The 20,950-nt window shown below is 36.1% G+C and overlaps 3 protein-coding genes across 3 annotated transcripts in view; 1 reads left to right on the forward strand and 2 right to left on the reverse strand.

The window, feature by feature from the left end:
* Positions 1-20,950, reverse strand: part of LOC134741066 (cysteine desulfurase, mitochondrial) — a 90,286-nt gene that overhangs the window by 64,319 nt on the left and 5,017 nt on the right. Inside the window, exon 8 of the mRNA XM_063673828.1 lies at positions 19,419-19,573. Within this exon, the coding sequence (XP_063529898.1) occupies positions 19,420-19,573 (154 nt within the window). The 3' untranslated portion in view covers position 19,419. The remainder of the gene's footprint in view (positions 1-19,418; positions 19,574-20,950) is intronic.
* Positions 2,443-12,166, forward strand: LOC134741060 (aromatic-L-amino-acid decarboxylase). Its single transcript, XM_063673822.1, has 5 exons — positions 2,443-2,727; positions 5,668-5,788; positions 6,303-6,416; positions 8,148-8,267; positions 11,080-12,166. Exons 1-5 carry the CDS (start codon positions 2,648-2,650, stop codon positions 12,145-12,147), a joined length of 1,503 nt encoding a protein of 500 aa, XP_063529892.1. The 5' UTR covers positions 2,443-2,647; the 3' UTR covers positions 12,148-12,166.
* On the reverse strand, positions 13,079-14,884 carry LOC134741100 (uncharacterized). Its single transcript, XM_063673871.1, has 2 exons — positions 14,456-14,884; positions 13,079-13,383 (listed from the first exon to the last, which is right to left on the reverse strand). The coding sequence occupies exons 1-2, from the start codon at positions 14,625-14,627 to the stop codon at positions 13,253-13,255; spliced, it is 303 nt and encodes a 100-aa protein (XP_063529941.1). The 5' UTR covers positions 14,628-14,884; the 3' UTR covers positions 13,079-13,252.

Below are 20,950 nucleotides of genomic sequence, written 5' to 3' on the forward strand. Positions count from 1 at the left end.
CACTTAAGAAGCCTGGAGTCCGCTCGGCACAGTAACTCCAAAAATTGGCACAGGCAATTTTTTTAACAAAGGCGACTGACATATGAAGGGTACACGGAAAGAACATGTCTAGTCACTTTAGTAACATTTTGAGTAATCGCAGTTTTAAAATTGGAACCATGTCAAAATGTATGGTAATTCCGTGACCAGGTCTTTTTTACCTAAAAAAAAAGTTGTGTTACATATATGTATTATACAGTGGTAGCAAAAGATATAACTAATAGTTCATTAAAAGCTCTACATTTTGAAATGAAAATCTCATTTTCCGAAAAAAGTGACTAGACATGTTCTTTCCGTGTACCCTTCAAAATGATCCTCTAACCCAGAGGTAGCAAAACTACAGGCCTCAATTTGATGAGTCCAGTTTCCTAACGATGTATTCCTTCTCTGAAAAGCGACTGGTAAACCTCAAATGATATTTCGAACATAAGTTTCGAAAAACTGCTTGGTATGAGCCGGGGTTCGAGCCCGCTAGGCTATCAACGCTTCCATTTGGTCATTCGTCCTGGGAGCCTAGCCAAGATGACATTCGCTGGCAGAAAACGTCTATCGAAACTTAGTTACCTAATGTATAAATGGAAATTTGACGGAAATATTTAGTTTCGTAGTATCTGTCATTCCAATACCTATTTTTTTGGGTTCCGTACCCAAAGGGTAGAAACGGGACCCTATTACTAAGACACCGCTGTCCGTCCGTCTGTCTGCCTGTCTGTTTGTTCGTTTGTCACCAGGCTGTATCTCATGAACCGTGATAGCTAGACAGTTGCAATTCTCACAGATGATGTATTTCTGTTGCCGCTATAACAACAAATACTAAAAACAGGATAGAATAAATATTTAAATGGGGCTCCCATACAACAAACGTGATTTTTTTTTCGGTTTTCGCGTAATGGTACGGAACCCTTCGTGCGCGAGTCCGAGTCGCACTTGGCCGGTTTTTTTTTTCGTTTTGTGTGTCTTTCGGTACGATTGTCAGTCATCTTGTTTAGGCCCCCTGTTGTCCATAAATCTATAAACGGAATTCAGGAAGGAAGCGATGAAGAAGTGTCAGAGCGCATCGGAAGGCGAAACGCCGGTGCCGGCACCGCGGGTTGCCCTTGACCGCTAAAGATACGCATCGGCAGCCGCGAACGGGGGCGCAGTTAGATTTATTACGGCAAATATTGCACTTGGATTACTGTGTCAATGAACTTTTTGTAGTTTTTAATTAAATCGATGAACACCGGTAGCATGCACGAAAAAGTGTCACGTTGTGGACAGATATCCATGGTAACGTTACGTATTATTGTACAATTTCTTATGACGTTATCACGCAAAATTATCTTCCGTAAACCGACTTTACAGACGACCATATTTTTTTATTTTAATTAATTGAGACCATTTACTGATCGGTTAAAGGAACTTTTTTTTTCGCTGTATTATGATACAAAAATCTATTAAACAATAATTCGACCAAGTAAAACGTCATAATGAAAATTTGCCGATGCTAGTTGCCAAAGTAGCTATTCTAAATCATCTGCGAAAAATTGGTTGGCAAATTCGAACCATAAAACTTCGGCGAAAAGGCAGAACACCTTTAATTAAGAACCTAGTTCAGAAATTAATTTCGAGGTTAGTACACATTTCTACCCCAATTAATGTAAATTAATAAAAAAATAGCTATGTAGGTATATCTATTGCAGAGATATTAATTCTTCAAAAAACTGTTCTTCTAGAGCTAAATAGTATAATAACAAATAACATAAAAAAACCTTTTATTTCTTGCTTGCATTGAAAATTACAGTTTTCGTGTTAGTTATCTAAGTATTACTATTTCCTAAATTTCCTAATGTTAGTATATTTTTTCTTATTTTTTGTTCTAACCTCTATATAAACATTAACTTTATAAAAATAATGCTTCTTACTCTACGTGTTTCTGTATATACAGGTGTTTTTACTTATTATTATGGTTCTGTTGCAAGAAACCCTGTTTGGGTATAGGCCTCCTCCAAACGGTTCCATCTCTCTCTGTCTTTTGCTATAATTACATACAGGATGGTATATATGTATAATAAATTACATTTAAAGTTTTCATTTCTACATCTTTTATTCTCTCTCTGCAGAGTATAGCAATAGGAAGTTAGCTATTAATAGCGTTCGTGACGTTCGTCAAACAAACATAAACCCCCATCTGCAACCCCCTCCACCGACCTACCTACTTTCTACATTCATGGTATCTACGCCCTACTTGCATACGTACGAATATTATCATAGCATTTAGTTGTAAGCACTGCAAGAAGGCATCGTTAACGTTAAAGACAAGTCGCGCGCACCTGTGGACTCTCGATTCTCATTGTAGAAAGCTTATTGCGCGTGCACGTATAAATCCAGCTCCCGGGCATCGAGACACCATTGTCACGCAGATCGCCAACTTGGCAAGTCTTAATTAACTTGGTTGATTAAATCTTGCTCATCGGATTGACCTAACGACTTGCTTTAACCGTTTTATCTTGGGCTTTTAAGTTGAGTTCAATTAGAAGCTTGTTTTAAAATTTTATGATTTAATAATATTCCAATACTTATATTACAATTTAATTTAAATTTGAGGCGATAGTGGTTGTGATTAAAAATGAATTCTACGGAGTTCCGGGAGTTCGGCAAGGCGGCGATCGATCTTATGGCGGATTACTACGATTCCATTCGAACAAGGTAGGTAACAACAACGTAGGTTCAAAATTGTTCCATTTACTTATACTCGTAATGCACAACATGTAGGTAAATTAACAAAAAAAAAACAACTAATATCATATAAAAAAATAAGCAACCAAGTTCCAGAGTAGAGTCGGACCACGCCAACTCTACATGGCATTTGCAATGACAAAGTGTGACAATGTCATAATTAATGTCAAATTTTCATGAAAATATAACGTTTTGTAGAAAGCTTTAATAAGCTTTCTACATTCCCTCACTTAGTTCTATTCAAGTCGGTGTAAAGTTACCTTAGGCGGACTCTAAGATATGACCCGAACACCTAGTGTAAATTTCATTCTATAGCGGACGTGCGATGTTGGAGCCAGGGCTTAACCAGGAACGTGTTTTCATACATTTTTTTCTCGGTTTTCTATTGGTAAAACCGATAATCCGAAATATAAATCAATCACCATTTTTAGGGTTCCGTACCTCAAAAGGAAAAAACGGAACCCTTATAGGATCACTCGTGTGTCTGTCTGTCTGTCTGTCTGTCTGTCCGTCTGTCACAGCCTATTTTCTCCGAAACTACTGGACCAATTAAGTTTAAGTTTGGTATACATATGTAAGTTTGTGACCCAAAGACGGACATGTAACGTAAACAAATGAATTTTAAATACGGGGGGCGTTTTTGGGGGGTAAATGAGAAAATTAAAAAATAAAGTTTTTCAAACTATATGGTGTTACATATCAAATGAAAGAGCTCATTGTGAGAATCTCAAATATATATTATTTATAATTTTAAGATAAACATCTCTTTATCTCTTTATCTCCGAAAGTACTAGGTCAAAAATTTTGAAAAAAATACACAAAATAGATATTTACCTATAGATTACAGGAAAACCTATTAGAAATATGCAGTCAAGCGTGAGTCGGACTTAATTACTTAGTTTTTGATCCGACCCCTACGGGTATTTTAAAGACATTTCACATAAAGAATATATACATTGTTTAAATTGTGTAAAGTACGGAACCCTTGGAACGCGAGTCCGACTCGCACTTGGCCGGTTTTCTTAATGTAAGGTGGACCGAGACCGACATACGATAGTACCTATTGGATTTCCGATTAATAGTTACATATTTAATATTCTTAAATTTGTGCGTGGTTATTGATCAGACAATATCATAAATATTACACTTTTTGTGATATAGGTACCTATGATAAAGTTTTTAAATATAAAATAATTATAAACTCCGAAAAAAACATTCAAAATCACATACTGAAAAACATCAAATTTCTTCTGGATTTTTCGAAGTTTTCCGACATTTCGTCTTAAAACGAATGTAATTTTTATAAATTAAAATACTGCATAAATTTAAGTCACTAGTTCTAAACTTAACCCGAAATAATATTTTAGTGTAGGTAATACGTAAAGTTTCTTAAATATTAAATTATAGGATATAAAAATTTTGCTTATCAGCCTCACTCTGAATCTACGAATTCGCTTTGTTTAGTTTAGATACCTGCTGTTCTTTTCTGATATTTATGCATGAGCTTTTATTTAACAAAATGTTTTATTATTTGTTTGGGGAGGACATTGCCAACTGAGTTATAATATAACCAATCGAGAATCCATTAAATTGTTCTGTAACGTCCTTTCACATTTCATAAATAGCTAATATAAATATACTTAATATCAGGCGTTTGTTTGGATCATCATTTGAAGAATTCTATTTTATTCAAGTAGATATCCTACCTACTGGTTGAACACTAGGCATTCCTAACATCTACAGTAAAAGCCGATATTTTAATTACATATATCAACACCAAGTTTTCTAAGATTCTGAAGGACACACGCAAAAAAACGTATCTTAGGCGGAAAAGGGTATCAACCGAGAAAAAAATGTATAAAAACAAGTTCCTGGGTAAGCCCTGGCTCCAACAGTATCATCAGATTAATTAACTTACATTAATAAATGTAGGTACATAGATAGATGTATTATATTATCTAACTTGTACAGAGAAATAGACAGGTGAAACTATACTCTGGCAAACCCACTTTTTCAATTGAAAAAGTGAATTTCAAATTTTATATGGAACACTGACCCATCGCACCTACATTTTTCAGCCGCCTTTTTCTACTGACGCAAATGGCTTGTCAAACTATATACTCGTAGCTTGTAAAAAAAACAAAGTTGCCTACTCACACCATTAACATATTATTATCAAACCAGGCACCTGTTACCTCATTGAATAAATTTCAACACCCGGGCTCAGCCGGCCTAGCCAAGGTGACAATCGCTATCGCTTCGACAACGAAACGCTGTGTGTCTCTTTATCACTCTTCCGTATTAGTGCGACAGTGACAGTAGTTGCGTTTCGATCGCTACGGAGCGTAAGCGATTGGCATGTTGGCTACGCGGCCAGTGCTAATCATCCGAGACACGAAAGATTCCGACAATTTTAACTTATTATGCCTCTAATTGTCTGCAAACCTGACATTATCCAGGTTAATTAGTACGCTGTGGTAGGCAAATACCTACATCGACGGATGCACAGTTTTCCTCCTATTGTTTGAGTCATACAAACAATTTTTTTCTGTTGAGTCTAGCCAATTCAGCAGAAATAATTATGAAATTATGAAATGATTGTTTTTACAGCACCGGTCATTGTCGGTATTACATCCACTGTTATATTCAAATTATTGTTAACCTATACCTTCTTCCCTACTTCCTGTAATATTTCAAATTGTTACCTTAATCTTCGGTCTGTGTTACAATTTATAGTTGATTATACTTGATTAGATCTGATCAGCTGATCACAAATTCCTAGGCAATAGTTAGGTTTGGGTGTTTCTATATTAAGAATCCGCAAGATGGCTCCATTTTTATTGGAGTGTATAATGGAAGTTGGTAAACATTATCCTTTAGATTTAATATTTACTCAATATTGTTTTGCAGGGATGTGCTACCATCGGTTGAACCAGGGTATTTATTGAAAATGCTGCCCGAAAACGCTCCCGAAGAGCCAGAAAACTGGAAAGATGTCCTTAAAGATTTCAATGAAGCAATAATGCCAGGCGTCTGTATTTTTACTGTTGCTTTAAAACTTGCTAAAATGTTACAAATCGGCATTGTAATAAGTCCACGATACAGCTCTGTTTCTATTGAATTTATCATATAGAGCGTTACATCGATATACACTACGTGTGTGAGTTCCAAGGATTTAAGTGCTGGAAAATCAGAAGGGTCGTCTGTGCAACGGGCGCGGAAGCTTTTGGGTTAATAAGAGGAATTTCGTTTCATATACTCTGAGCTAGTTATCCAAAGGAAATTTTGTTTTTCCTGGTCGTTATTTTGCACGTAAAAGTAAACGAACGCCTATAATAATTTAATGAGCAAAATTTTATAAGAATGTGTTTAGAAAATTTAAATCGTGTGTACTTAATGACAAAATGTTGGGTGGCCAGACCACATACCTATTTAAATATTTGGATGAACTTTTATTGCAATAAATCATAAACAAATTAAGAACTAGCAATTTCCTTAAATAACCACCAAGTCTAGCCAACTATAATGTTTGATTCGTATTGTAGATAACCCATTGGCACTCGCCTCAGTTCCACGCCTTCTACCCGACAGCAGTCTCGTACCCCGGCATCGTCGGAGGCCTGCTCAGCGATAGTCTCGCCGTCATCGGATTCAGTTGGGTTAGTTCAATCTTTTACTAGTTAAGATAATACACAGCGGCCGCTGCTCCATACATACGTAGCCCTCATTTTCCTTTCTGGATATTGAAATTATGGAAAATGTTTTAACATTTTTTATCTATATTAACCTATGCCCCTTATTTTTGACTTTTATCGATTTTTTATTTGTGTAAAAATTAGGAGCGAAAAACAGATTTCATACAAATTTTTAAATGCTCCTAACTTATAAATTCAGAGCCCGGAATTTTCACAGCAAAACAAAAGACTGTCGCAATCTTGCTAGAGTTAGAAACATATTTTTTATCGATAACGATAGTTGAGTAATGGAAGAAAAAAATGGTCTACAATAAAAAACAATTAAGGTTTTTATAGAATTATAATAATATACAAACAGATGCAATTTCTTCTTCGAAATCTACATCAGTAGGTACACACAGCAGCACATGACATTATATTTGGTTTGTGACAGTGATAGGAGTAGATAATCATTATCATTAATTGCTCAAACTTCTCTGGGAGTAAACAGTTTCGTTTATCACTACAAAGCCATTTATGTATACTATTAAATTATGTATACTAATTGTATCTGTTTGTATATAATTACAACAAACCTCACAATTAAATTTGGCAGTGAATGCGTTAAGAGTGATGGGATAACTGGATTGTCAAACGATTCTACTGTTTAAGACAAGGGCCTGACACTCTTTGATAGAGAAAAATAGTTTTATTGCGATTCCTATAAGAGGAAAGAGAAAATATTGCCATGCTTTGTCCTTATCGCCGACCGGGTGGCAGCATAGGTAGGAGGCGATGGCGAAATACCGAAATTTAGTCGCGCTTTCCTCACTCCAGGGAGTGAAACAAAGTAGCTTTTTAATTTAGTGAAGGCCATGAAATGCCATGTCATACTTCTATTGCAAATTCTTTTTTTTTCTCCTTTTTTTTCTCTGTATTATTCTGTGCAATTCGAAATACATTTTAACTTTTAATATGTTCTCACTACTGAGGTGAAATAGTAGATTGTGTTACAAGGGAGCAAAATGACATATTTACGGCGAGGGCGTACATTGAATCCTAAACGAAGCGAAGGATTCTATAATAGAATCCCGAGAGTAACGAGGGATTCTAAAGTAGAATCCTGAGCGTAGCGAGGGATTCAAGTGTGTTACGCCCAAGATGGAAATAATTTTGCTACCATGTGACACATACTGCTTTTCACATCACCTATGAGGTTATTATGATGTTTAAAAATATTACATAAGCTAAAAAAATAATGTGCAAAAAAATGCAAAAATAGTGTTCTAGAACAGAAAAGTGTTACTTTGATCCCTCCTAGCAGGGAAGAAAAGTGCCACTTTGATCCCTCCTAGCAGGAAAGAAAAACCCCTTTTTCGAATTGGTGATGTGAAAAATTATATGTGCAACACAAGAGCAAAGTTATTTTACATCTCGTGTTTTTGAGTCCCTCGCTACGCTCAAGGTTCTCTTAGAATCACTCGCTTCGCTCAGAATCTTACGCTTTCTCGGGACTCAAAATAAACACTCACAAGAAAAGCCAACTTTCCTCTCTTGTTGCACAAATAACTATTCTCTTAGCCCGGTCGCTCGGTGGCGCGTCTATTAACTACTTGTATATACTATGTCTATGGTTTAAGACGTGGTTATCAAAGGTTTATATAAAATTACACCTCTAATAGACAAATTAAGTAAATTTGTCTTATTTACTTGCAGATGTCAAGCCCGGCATGCACCGAACTGGAGGTGGTAACGATGAATTGGCTGGGCAAGCTCCTCGGTCTCCCGGAGGAATTCCTCAACTGCTCTGACGGCCCTGGCGGAGGTGTCATCCAGGTCTGTGCTAAGGTTGCAACAATAAAGTTGTCAATGAAATATAAAATAAAACAAAACACTTGTCAAAGATCATTGTAACTAAGTATTTGATGAAGTGCCGACGCGGATACCTTACCTATCTACCTAAGTCTAGAATCTTAGGTAGGTGGGTAATCTAGACTCTAGATTATTAACTACAAGTAATAACCCGCTTTACGCTACCCCGTTATGCGCGGTTTCGCTTTAACGCGAATTTCAAATTTCTCGCTAAAATGCCTCACATTACGCGGATTGTTTATGTATAGTTTGGCAAGCCATTTCCGTCAGTGGAAAAAGGCGGCAAATTAAAAAAATGTAGGCGCGAAGAGTTGACCTCCCATAGAACAATTTGATTTCCGCGCCTTTTTCTACTCACAAAGTGGGTTGGCCAGAGTATACTAATAGTCGTAACACACCATCGCACCGCACCAAGGTCATTGTGCAACGTACGCACCCATAAGTAAGAGTGAGAAAGAGATATCGCTTTCTCGCTCTTACTTATGGGTGCGTCGTACAATGACCTTGGTGCGGTGCGATGGTGTGTTACGAATTTAAAAATATGCAGTAATTTACTTGTCTTTGGTTGCGGAAATCCCCGCTCTCTGACCATTCTGTTTGAAAAAATGAACAGTAGGGAATTGCCCGTGAACCCCGATATACGTGAATTTCACTTAACGCGATTTTTTGCGAAACGTATCGCTCGCGTAACATAGCTAATTTGAATAAACCTCATCTAGACGGATCAAGAACTTGCATGCAATATTTGATGCATTGCTAACTACAGAAGTACAATGAATTAAGTCGATCGACCATATACCGTAGCCTAAAGGGGCCCACTGATTACCAGTCCGCCGGACGATATCGGCCTGTCAGTTGTTCGAAGCTGTCAAATCTTTGTTCTAACTGACAGGCTGATATCGTCCGGCGGATTGATAATCAGTGGGCCCCTTAAGATACGTTATACAATGATGTGTGGCCTGTAATAGTAGCAAAAAATTTAAACTGTAGGCTAATATACTCCTCAAACTGACCAACGTTTGTTCAGCGACTTTTAAAAATAATGAAGACTTAGACTTCGTATTTTTCATACAAAATAGATATTCTTAATGTACGCCATTATCATTGTGATTGACGTTGCCTGTCACACCTTAAACATAACAAAATTCGCAATACATTGCGTCTTGGAAAAAACTTTAAAGTGTATTAAAAATCAAAACAAAAGTTATTTTTCCCCTCACTAGCTCGGAAAGCCGTCTTTTATCCTTTAAAACAAGCGGGGAAAAACGCATTTTATCCACTAGTGGGGAAAGTAATTTGACCTTGGATGGAGCGTGTTTAAGTAGCTTGACAGATAACAAAACGTAAAACGCTCATAATAATGGTTCGTTCGATATTAATTATCATTAAATAAATGTTTTGAGAATCTAATAGAAAATACCAGATTTAGCTTTATTTAATGATTTTAAGTCATAAACCTTAAAATTCCATAATAAACGTTTGTTATTTAATAATTATGTTAAATATAATTCTGAACGCACAAGTTAAGTCGATGCAATTTCAAAACGCATCATTGACATTTTATACGTCAGAAATGTCAACATTGTCAACAAAAAATTTACTTAATAACTTCTCACGTAAAAGTACACAATTTCCAGAGTTTTTTGTTATAATATCGTAAAAAAATTAGTGATTCCAGTTGATGAAGATGATCTAACGCCTGTTGATGTTGCACTTTCCTCGCTATAGTGAGGGGAAAAGTTTTGTGTTACACACGGGTGCAAATGTATTTTACTTCTCGTGTGTTAAAACACTCGCTACGCTCAGGATTCTATTTTAGAACCACTCGCTTCGCTCGTGGTTCAACTATAAAATCCTTTCGCTTGCTCGTGTTTCAATTCCACACTCGCGGGTAAAATACAACTTTGCACCCTTGTATAACAAATAACTATTTAAAAGTCGCTGAACAAATGTTGGTCGGTATGAGGAGTACAGCCTACAGTTTAATTTTTTTGCTCCTATTACAGGCCACACATTGTATATGGTCGACCTTCACCGATACGCCTGACGGATGAAACTTATAACTTAACTTACGAACGCGAGTGTGGAAGGAGCTTTATGAAAGAAAATATGTTCCTGAGCTATAACCGGGAAAATCGAAATTCGCAAATTGCGGGTATTTTTCTCTCTCACTCTAATTACGTCTACATTGGAGTAAAAGAGAAAGATCCCCGCAATTTGCGAATTTCGGTTTTCGCGGTAGCCCCTCAGAACATAAATAAATAGAGTTGCCTAAAGAAATAAGGCTAATTTTAATGAATTTTTAAAAACAAAAAAATTCTGCTTTCACCGACTTGTCTGACGAACGAAATAAGTTCCAATGGAAAGTATACAACTTGCACAAAATGAATCAATTAGGTTACCTATCTTTTTCCGTTCACTATTATGTGGTTGCCGTGTTTAAATAGGCGAGTTTATATCGATAATTTGTACTCGACTGTCAGACGCTTGAATTATACATGTATCAAAATGATGGTAATTTTATTGCGAATACAGTGGTATAAATAAGGTTGCCTGCGAAAATCCTGTCACAAATAAGGGTTGCCAGGATTTTAAATAAAATAAGGAGGGAAGACTTTTAGCCGATAACTCATAAACAGCTTAACTGATCAAGTTTGGTTTAATTTTATTTGAATGTGTTTATTAAGCACTATTTCCATGATTTTCATGATTTGATCCGTCTAAATAGGGCGTAACTTTTAAAGTTTTAATTTTACTAAATGTATACATTTTACAGGGTTCAGCTAGTGAGGCAACTTTAGTGGGATTACTCGTTGCCAAAAACAAAACCGTGCACAGACTCATGGCAAACGATCCCAGCCTCGAGGAAGGCGAGATGGGCGCTAAGCTCGTGGCTTACACGTCGGACCAATGCAACTCGTCGGTTGAAAAATCCGGATTACTCGGCTCCATGAAAATGCGGTTACTTAAATCTGACGCAGATGGCAGACTGCGTGGAGAGACACTTAAAAATGCATTTGAAGAGGACAGAGCCCAAGGCTTAATACCATGCTATGTTATTGCCAACCTTGGCACGACAGGCACCTGCGCCTTCGACCCCTTATATGAACTTGGGCCGGTATGCAAGGAAGCCAATGTGTGGCTACATGTCGACGCCGCTTACGCAGGATCAGCTTTCATTTGCCCCGAATATAGAGTACTAATGAAAGGAGTCGAATATGCAGATTCCTTTGACTTCAACCCACACAAGTGGATGCTTGTGAATTTCGATTGTTCCGCGATGTGGGTCAAAAATGGATACGATCTAATCAACACTTTCGACATCCAGCGTATTTATTTAGACGATGTTAAGACTAACATTAAAATACCTGACTATCGTCACTGGCAAATACCTCTCGGTAGACGATTCAGGTCTTTGAAGTTGTGGACTGTTTTGAGAATATATGGCGCAGAAGGTATTAGATCTCATCTCAGAAATCAGATCAGCCTCGCTCAGCACTTCGCCAAGTTAGTTCGAGCTGACGATCGATGTTTGGTGGAACCCGAGCCATCAATGGGATTGGTGTGCTTCAGGCTTAAAGATGGTGACAGCGCAACACGCAAATTGTTAGAAAATTTAACGGAAAAGAAACAAATCTACATGGTGGCGGCAACTTACCGTGGCAGATATATAATCCGTTTCGTAGTCTGTTCTCATTTAACAACGAGAGAAGATATTGACATCAGTTGGAAAATAATTAAGGAGGAAGTTGACATGATCGTCACGCCCACGTTACACACAAAAAATCAAATCCCAGCGTTAGGTCATATCGACATCAAGAGTTTATGTGAAAAATCGAAGTAATCATAAAATATTTTAATACCTGCAAAATAATATGAATCATTATAAATTTATATTACGTTAAGATACTCGTAACTACCTACTGAATAATTTATTTAATTAAAAAACATAGTCATCATACAAGAAACGTTATCAAATATTAAAATCTAAAAAAAACACGTACATATAAAACTAAACAAAAACACTAAAACTAACTAGAAATGAACTACCTACATTATCTATACTTTAAACCAAGTTTAAACCCCATTCCGACCCCCACCCTGTCCAAACGTGCCAAATATACTTGCGGCCAGTTGCGGCATTGCCGCGCTGGATGGCAAGCGATATTTGTTGGACTAAGACTACTTGCCTACAATGTTATGATTCACATTTTATTTGCAAACTAGGTTTATACTTTTGATATTGCTTAAATTCGTAGTGCGTAGTATTTGTATTTACATTGTATTTAAGTTTTCTTTCGAATAAGAATACATAGTACCTAAGTTCGTGTTTAGTCTAATATCGTAATGGTTAAGACTAATGACGTTATTCATAAACGAGCTACAGGCCTCAATTACCTAGTTGTTTAGACATAATTTATCGTTTTGACTTACCTATGTATTTGTAAGAAAGTGATAAAACATAAATTAACTATAGTTTGTCAAGGGACTCTCATTTCGGGCGTAGACGGAGAGTCTTTGTCTTGCAGTGGTGCTGACGCCCAGAAGAAAGGGATGAGTGTAGTTTTTTTGTTCTTATTTACTGACAAGATTTGCTTGACCTACTATAATTGAGGCTTGTATTTTTATGAATAAGGTTAAAAGTTAAAACGGTTCTTAGTATTTCATAAAATATAAAAATAATAAAGTAATCATGCATTACACATTGCATATTCATTTCCTGACCTCAGCTTAAAGAACGCATAAAAATAAAACAAAGTACCTACAGTCTTATAATGTAAATTTATTATATCAACTTGGTAAACGCAATGAATCACAATTAGGTAGCTAAACCAACCTATTCTTTTGTTTCCGTGTACAATGTTAATTGAAAGTCTATAGTAATTTCCTCTTCAGCGTTTATGTTGCATCACTATGCATCATCACAGTCATGGTTTATTATTTTCCATTTATATGCAACTGCAGGTATAGGCGACGCAGAGTCCGTATGAATATCCCTTTGGCATGCAGTGCTCCTGGCAGACGAATTCTTCTGTGGGCTCGTCGAATTGGCAGGGTACACGACCAGGAATTTTGGTTTCTGAAAGAATGAGTATTTATTTTTACCAGGGTTTGAGTTACTCGTTTTCTACGTACAGTAGGGGAGAATGGGGGGATTGGGAACACTTAACGTCAAACGCTTTAAAAAGATTAAACATTAAATTATTTTACGGTTTAGACACTTGTTTTAGTCACTCGCGCGACAAAAAGATATAAAAGTATCACAAACCGAATTAATTTTTATGCTAACCGTTGGTTTGGTTATCTGGGTATCTAATTTTAACAAAATAATAATTTTAAGTTATCCTAAAATTTGGACGAAAACAAAAAATAAACCGTATGGGGTAATTGGAAACAGGTCGCGGGGGAAATGCAAACAGTGACGATTTTCAGTTAAAGTATTATCACTTTTCAAGGATCTTTTTTTACTTCACGGGATACATAACAATTTACAAAATTTACAAATTTACGAATCATTGAGAATGCAAGGGGTAATTGGGAACGCTATCGTTTCCTTAGTTCCTAATTACCCCAATTAATTAATATCAATCAAAATGAGTATCAGTCATAATTGTAATTTTGGTGAACTTAAAACCACCTGGGGTTTTAAAGCAGATACCATATACAAGATAATAACAAAATTTGGAGTCTTCAACTCCAAAAACTACATGATATATGATAAAAATTATAACAAAATTGAAAATATTTTGTTCGATTAACCGTGACCACATGTACGTAGCTTCCGAATCTTACAGTCACTTAGGCACATAAAGGTCTTTTTATGTTTGTGTTAAACATACTAAAGATTTTTTTGTGCAATTAGAAGTATATACAGTATGTCTTTGACCATATGGGGCTTTAAATTCAGGGCTTGATCTTACTCGCTAAACTGAGCTACTTTTATTATGGGACCAACCCTAAAATCGTGAATTCTTTTTGTCTTTTCCATAGAAAACGTCGACATTTGTCAGCCAAAATGTATGAAAAAGCCAAGTTTTGTTTTCACGATCTCGGGGTTGGTGAGAACCCGCCGTTCTGAATTCCCCCACTCCCCTAAGTACCTAAATCTGATTTTAATAAAATATAGGTTCGGAAGGTGATTTTTGACTTACCTGTTACAGGTGGGTTAATCGTAGTCTTTTCCGGCAAACTTGCTACGACTGACTGGTCTAACGGTATCACTTCATCTCGTCTCTCAGTCGTTCTTGGCTTCGCGACCGCGATATGCACTAAACAAATTGAAAGGACCAGAACAACAATCGCAGGAGTCAATTTTAATTCCATTTTGATGCTTGTATATCGGTGAGCTCACAAGCGGCGACTAAATATAAGCAACAGCAAATCAATGTTACGAAATAGCGTGTAGAGGAGGGATTGAATGAACGCGAAAACGAAAGGTCTTGTTTATATATGAACAACCGATTTATAAGTGCTTAGTGCGGTAGATGCGTCACAACGTTGCCAACTTAAATATGCAGCTAACGAGGTCGCTACTGTCTATGTGTTACGAATAAACTCGTTCGTGTTTACATAGTTCAACTTTTGACCGCTGCTATTGTTCATGTTCATACGTACGATTTAGAATTCGTGGTAAGTCAAGTCAACACAATACAATGACTCAGTGTATCATTTTGCCGGTTTATTGTCATGGAATGGACTTTACTCGTGATATTCAACTGAAGATGACTGAAGCAATTATTCATTCATTTCAAAGGCTAATTAAGTCATGTTATCAATATAAATATCGTCCAATTAAATTAATAATAGATACTACGTTTAATAATCACTACACCTTATAAAACAAAATCCCCGCCGCGTCTGTCTGTATGTTCGCGAAAAACGCAAAAACTACGGAATAGATTTGCATGCGGTTTTTACCTATCAATTAATTGATTCTTAAGGTTTAGGTGTATAATTTGGTAACCCGTGCGAAGCGGGTCGCTAGCTATTATTTAAATCAATCTATTTATTATGTACTTATAGTATGTATACCTTGTCGGTAGGTAGGTATAAAGTAATTTACAATACAAACATACCGATTTTAGGGATTTTACTGTTGCCTTACTAGCTTTTGAATATAGTTTTTTATTAATATACTTTTTAATTAAGTAATCTTAGCGAACCCCCCAATTATGAGTGGTCCCACAGAGTGCAGTTACGTTAATGTATAAAAGAATTGAAATTCGGCCATTAGAATTTTCGTGAAGTTTTATTTTATTAACATTTACATCATTATAATATAGACTTAAATCAATGATACATAATATATACAACAAACTATAAATTTCTTGGTCTGGCATTTGATAAAAAAATTCTACGATATAATCGAAATTACATAAGAGCACATTTTAGTAGGTATTAAGTCCAAGAGGACTGCTTTTATTTACTGATGCATTTTATGCAGTATATGTAAACAAGTTACCTGAACTGAAGCCCCTCTTGCATGTATAGTTTGTCAAAGAAAAGTCTCATTTCAAACACAGACAGAAAGAATCATACTATCTTTATCTTGTACTAGTACTAGCACCCAAAAAAAGGATGAGTAGTTTTTTTGTTCTTATTTACTGACAATTTGGTTTGAAATAGTTGTGTACAGTTTTCAAAAACGCGATAAATAGATTACTCAGTAGATCTATTTCTCTAATATTTTTTTGTAATATATTAATGTTGGAATTCATTGAAAGGGTTGGCAAAAATAGATAGTTTTGATAGAGATACCGTGAGGAACACTAACTTCACCAACGGCCGGGTGACTTCGCCCATATAAAATATTAAAATAATGATTTTACCAAGAAAAAGATTACCATTCATTAAATTGGATTCGCAATTAATAAATAGAGTCTGGCTAATGAAAGCTTCAACTTTCATTAGCCACTCTAGAGCTGCGCAAAATATGCAAAAAAATAATAATAACCCGTCCCCAACTTGCCTAGTCATTTTTTTTACTAAAACTTATTCCAAATAAGTGATAAAATAGGTTGAACTTACATTAAATCATAAATTCAGTATAACTTGTATAATGGCTGTTTACTATGATACAAGTTGTACTGAAATTATGATTGAATGTAAGTTAAGGCGAAGTTATGTATTAAAGGCGAATTTTAAGTAAGTATTTTTGTCAACCCTTATTTTTAATGAACTGCTAAATTGATAACGGGGTTTGTTCATAAAACTTCTTAGCCAAGTAAATAATGAATCTGCAAACCTTACGTCAAATTACAAATTACAAATATGGAACGTCTATCAATACAATTCAATTTTAATTTTATATTTGTTTTTATATTTTATATTTGTTTTTATTATTTTTATGACATGTGTAAAAACTGATTATGAGCCTTGCAGCTTGAAATAAATGTTTTTTTTTTTTATACACATTACATTACTCACACAAGCAAAAGGGGCTTTAGCTAAGTTTTTAGTGTTCCGTGCAAAACTTTGTTTTGACAAACGGAACACTTATGGGTTCACTTCGGTCTTGCAAATCAAATAAATGCGTTTACGAATAAGTTCCGTGGATTCCAACACACACAAACCCGCCGCCAAAATGTAGTTTTAAAATGAGAGCGGAACTCGATTGTACGCCTGTACGGCGGCGGATATAATGGGTTCGTGTGACTTAACGGACAATAGGGTATTTTCCACATGCTGAATTTTGTAACTAAATCTAGTTATATAATAGATAGAAAATGAGCAATTTATGACAATAAATTGGAAACTTAAAAAAATATATGGAAATAAAAAATAAATACAAGACTTCAGTTTCAAAAAAAAATTAACTTCCAAATAGGAAAATAATAATGGTACCATTCGATTCCTTACATTTTATTAAAAAATATATTGTATAGCAACAATATACATAAACGCAATATTTCACTGACCAAATCGCAATTTCCTTGTTTTCCACGACTTGTAAGCAATAGCGAAGCTACATGCTGACGTCACGTCACGATGTATGTCACAATTTGTTAGAAGCGTTTCGTCAGTGAAGTGCGGGTGCCAGACTTTGACCATTATTTGAGACTTTTGTATTGCTTTAAAACAATGTGTCCCATACAGACATTTGATCCTTAAAATAAACCTGATCGACTGATACCTTAATAAAAAATTGTGAAATACCCTATTCATAAACCTTTTGTACAGACATAAGATCCAACATTGACCAGAAAAGAGTGTCGTGGTTAGGATATTATAGTAATAAATGTAATAATACCTATAGTGTATATTACATGTAGTACCTACATCTTTATAATACACATACACAGTAGGTATCAGCGAGAAAGCTGTTTAAATAACAACGTTCAGGGAGTTCAATACAAAAAATACAAGTGAAATTGATTAATTAAAATAGTTATAATGTCTGATTAAGAGCGAGATCTTTGTGCCACAATAGTGAATATAGTAATATCATTATATTTGATAACCGTTATGTATCACCTTGTCAGGTGTCCGTGACCAATATCGTCATAGCATAAGATATAATCGAAAATAACAGCCATTTAAAATCCTACCAAAAAGTATAAACAGCCAGGGTGCCCATCATTTTTTAGGTTTTTCTCATAAGAAATATAACAGATATATAACATTAATAACTACATAGTTTCATAGAATTTTAACAACTATAATCAGTACAAATAAACGCAAAATAAAAGAACACGCTACAAATGTCCAAGACATTTTATGTTCGCACACACTTTACTATCAATTTTTTTTTCTATTATGTGAACACCCTGATAACCATTGGCATATATCTAAAGACGGGCCTTACGGGCAATAAGAATGAGGCCAAAACAATGGTGTCACTCACACAAATTCCAAGCAATCGTGCAGTCTAACGCCACAACGCGATTGGTTGATGAGTTCGCATCACGCGCGCGATTTGTCGCAACTAGTTGCGTTAGACAGCACGATTGGCTCGAATTCGTGAGTGACACCGCTGAACTAGCCCCATTCTTAGTGCCCGTAAGGCCCGTCTGTAGATATGTCAATGCTGACAACTATTTGTTCACAGCTGAGCAGCCTATCCAGATCTTGCGGAGCCTTAAATCTCTGTACATAGGTCGATTCAGGAAAACTGGTACCTGACAAATGAAGTAGAATAAAGTGATGGCATTTATCATCACGGAACTCGCCTGTTCCTATCTCTATCGCATGCGCGTAATTATATTGCTGTCCCGCCCATGATTCCGGCGGTCAATGACACTGTGCGAGCGAAACAGCAATAGAACTAGACGCGTGCGATAGAAATATGAACACGCGAGTCAACAGGTACGATAATCCCCGTACTAAGCGTCCTTTCTTTATTCATATTTATAAGCCACACACAGAAAGGTACTTTTAAAGACTTGGTACTCCATTTAGACCAACTCAACATGAATCGACGACATAGATTAATTATGGCATTGACAAAAGAATACTAGGTCGCGTAAATAAGTACAAAATATCGTAGCTACAATTTCGACAGTGTTCTGTGTTTGTGTATGTGTTCTGTTCTATATTATGTGATCGGTGACTATGTACGGCATCATGTTTTGTGGTGAATAAAATAATGCGAATGTTTTAAAATATTTAAAACTTTCAAGTTTTGAACACATACTAAAACATAATTTTATCGGGTCTATCGCGAATTTACTTATTTTACATTTCGCTGACACATCGGGTATCCGCGACAACGACCGGTGGAACCTGCGTAGAAACGTCGGAAATAAAGGTAAGAAAATAAATTCGTGATAGACCCGATACAAATATGTTTTAATAATCGCATAATATACGAGAACGTTCAGCGCCATCTACTTCAATATTTTGCTCTACGCGTCTAGTAGTACAGGTCGATTCACGAAAGCTGGCACGAGTGGAATGAACGAAACTTTTATTATGTGTGACATCTGTATCGGAATACAGTCAGAGCCGGAGCCGCCATTTTATTGGTTAATGTGATACACACATAGATATTTTCATTCACTCATTCATTCCATTAGTGTCAGTTTTCGTGAATCGAACTGTATTTTTTTGGTCTATGACCATAGTAACAATGGACATGTATAACTAACAGGACATTGAGGACATGACGACCCGTACATTAGTGCTGCGACCACTGTATGTTTTTGATGTCCACGCCCTCCTGCACCATCTCCCAGAGTGGGCTCATCTCTCGGAGGCGCTCGACATGCCTGATCGTCTTCTCTGCTGTGTAGTCCACTTCGTCGATTGTTGTGAATCTTCCTAATCCGAATCTGTAATAGTTACAAATTTATGTGAATTTATATCAGTCCGATGTAATAAGCCGTCCGTCGTTGTTCGCGGTAAGCCCTCCCGCGGAAAACGAAATAAGTTTTTGGCAAAAATTTAATTTTTGGTACAAGCTTTTATCGCTGACTGTAAGTTTCTTTCCACAGGCAACTAATACTCATCGAGACAATTCTAACAACCCCAAAAAGTTTCTTTCCACAGGCAACTAATACTCGTCGAGATAGTTCTAACAACCCCAAACACAATTAGTTTGCGTTGTTTTATCACAGAGTTCCCATGGCCACCTCCTGTCCCCATTATCAGATCAACTCCATGTCATAATATTGCATTGTCATTCGATTTACATATGTATGCAAAATTTCAGCTCAATCAGAAATCAGGATGGTCAAATTTAGCTTTCAAGATTTGACCCACATACATAAGTTACATACTAATAGGGCAAGATTTTATTTAATTTTAAAATCTTGTAAATAGAAATTCCGTTTCTGCCTTTCTATCGTTCTTGCATATTCGAGCGATAGAGAAGCAGATAAAAAAATTTCAATTTTCGTTTTTCGCGGTAGGGCCTTAGATCTCGCGAATGAGCCGCTGCGCTCGCTCAATACACGCGTGTTACACATCGTACTATAAAATTCGCAAACAGTTATTAGATATTCCGCAAAAGTCGCAAACATGATTTGAAATATCTAGATGCACCTTTACACAAATGTGACGTTTTCAACTAAAAGGTACCACATTGTCGGTTCGATAAGGTTGATTTTAAATTGAAGCTATATGAAATTGACCACCGACAATACCCCTATGACCCTTTTGGTTGAAAATGGCACAAATATTAAACCTTATTTCACTAGATAAACAACATGTAATCAATTGTTTTGAATACATTTTTGATTATCAGAATAGTGTTGTCTTATCATGTATGCAGGAGGCGTTAATGACATAAGAGATAAAAATGTTGATAAAGATAATTTGTATGTCACAAACATTTTACTAATGTAGTAAATAACTGATAACGTATTTTCCTAGTTTGTGATTGTAGGTACAAGCATCATATGTCCTTGCCTACGGGTCACTTGCACCAACCACATTTGACGGACTGATCAACGTCAAAAGCAGTAATATTTAGCGAACGTTTTAACTGTGACAGACGCAATTAACGCAGTGGTGCAATCAAACCGAGCCTAAATTATCTAATGTATGTTTGAAGGGCTTCATACTTTTTAGTATTTGTTCATATCATCTGTGAAAATTTCAACTGTCTAGCTATCACGGTTCATGAGATACAGCCTGGTGACAGACAGACGGACAGTGGAGTCTTAGTAATAGGGTCCTGTTTTTACCCGTTGGGTATGGAACCCTAA

The sequence above is a fragment of the Cydia strobilella genome, chromosome 4, assembly GCF_947568885.1.
Source record: "Cydia strobilella chromosome 4, ilCydStro3.1, whole genome shotgun sequence".
Taxonomy (NCBI): Eukaryota; Metazoa; Arthropoda; class Insecta; order Lepidoptera; family Tortricidae; genus Cydia; species Cydia strobilella.

What these genes read in the sequence shown, in the direction of transcription:
- LOC134741060 (XM_063673822.1), top strand. Translation starts at nt 2,648, where the DNA reads ATGAATTCTACGGAGTTCCGGGAGTTCGGCAAGGCGGCGATCGATCTT. An exon ending in ATGAAGCAATAATGCCAGGC is followed by an intron (nt 5,789 to 6,302) that starts GTCTGTATTTTT and finishes TTCGTATTGTAG; the next exon opens with ATAACCCATTGGCACTCGCC. An exon ending in CTGGCGGAGGTGTCATCCAG is followed by an intron (nt 8,268 to 11,079) that starts GTCTGTGCTAAG and finishes TACATTTTACAG; the next exon opens with GGTTCAGCTAGTGAGGCAAC.
- LOC134741100 (XM_063673871.1), bottom strand. Translation starts at nt 14,627, where the DNA reads ATGGAATTAAAATTGACTCCTGCGATTGTTGTTCTGGTCCTTTCAATT. An exon ending in GATTAACCCACCTGTAACAG is followed by an intron (nt 13,384 to 14,455) that starts GTAAGTCAAAAA and finishes TCATTCTTTCAG; the next exon opens with AAACCAAAATTCCTGGTCGT.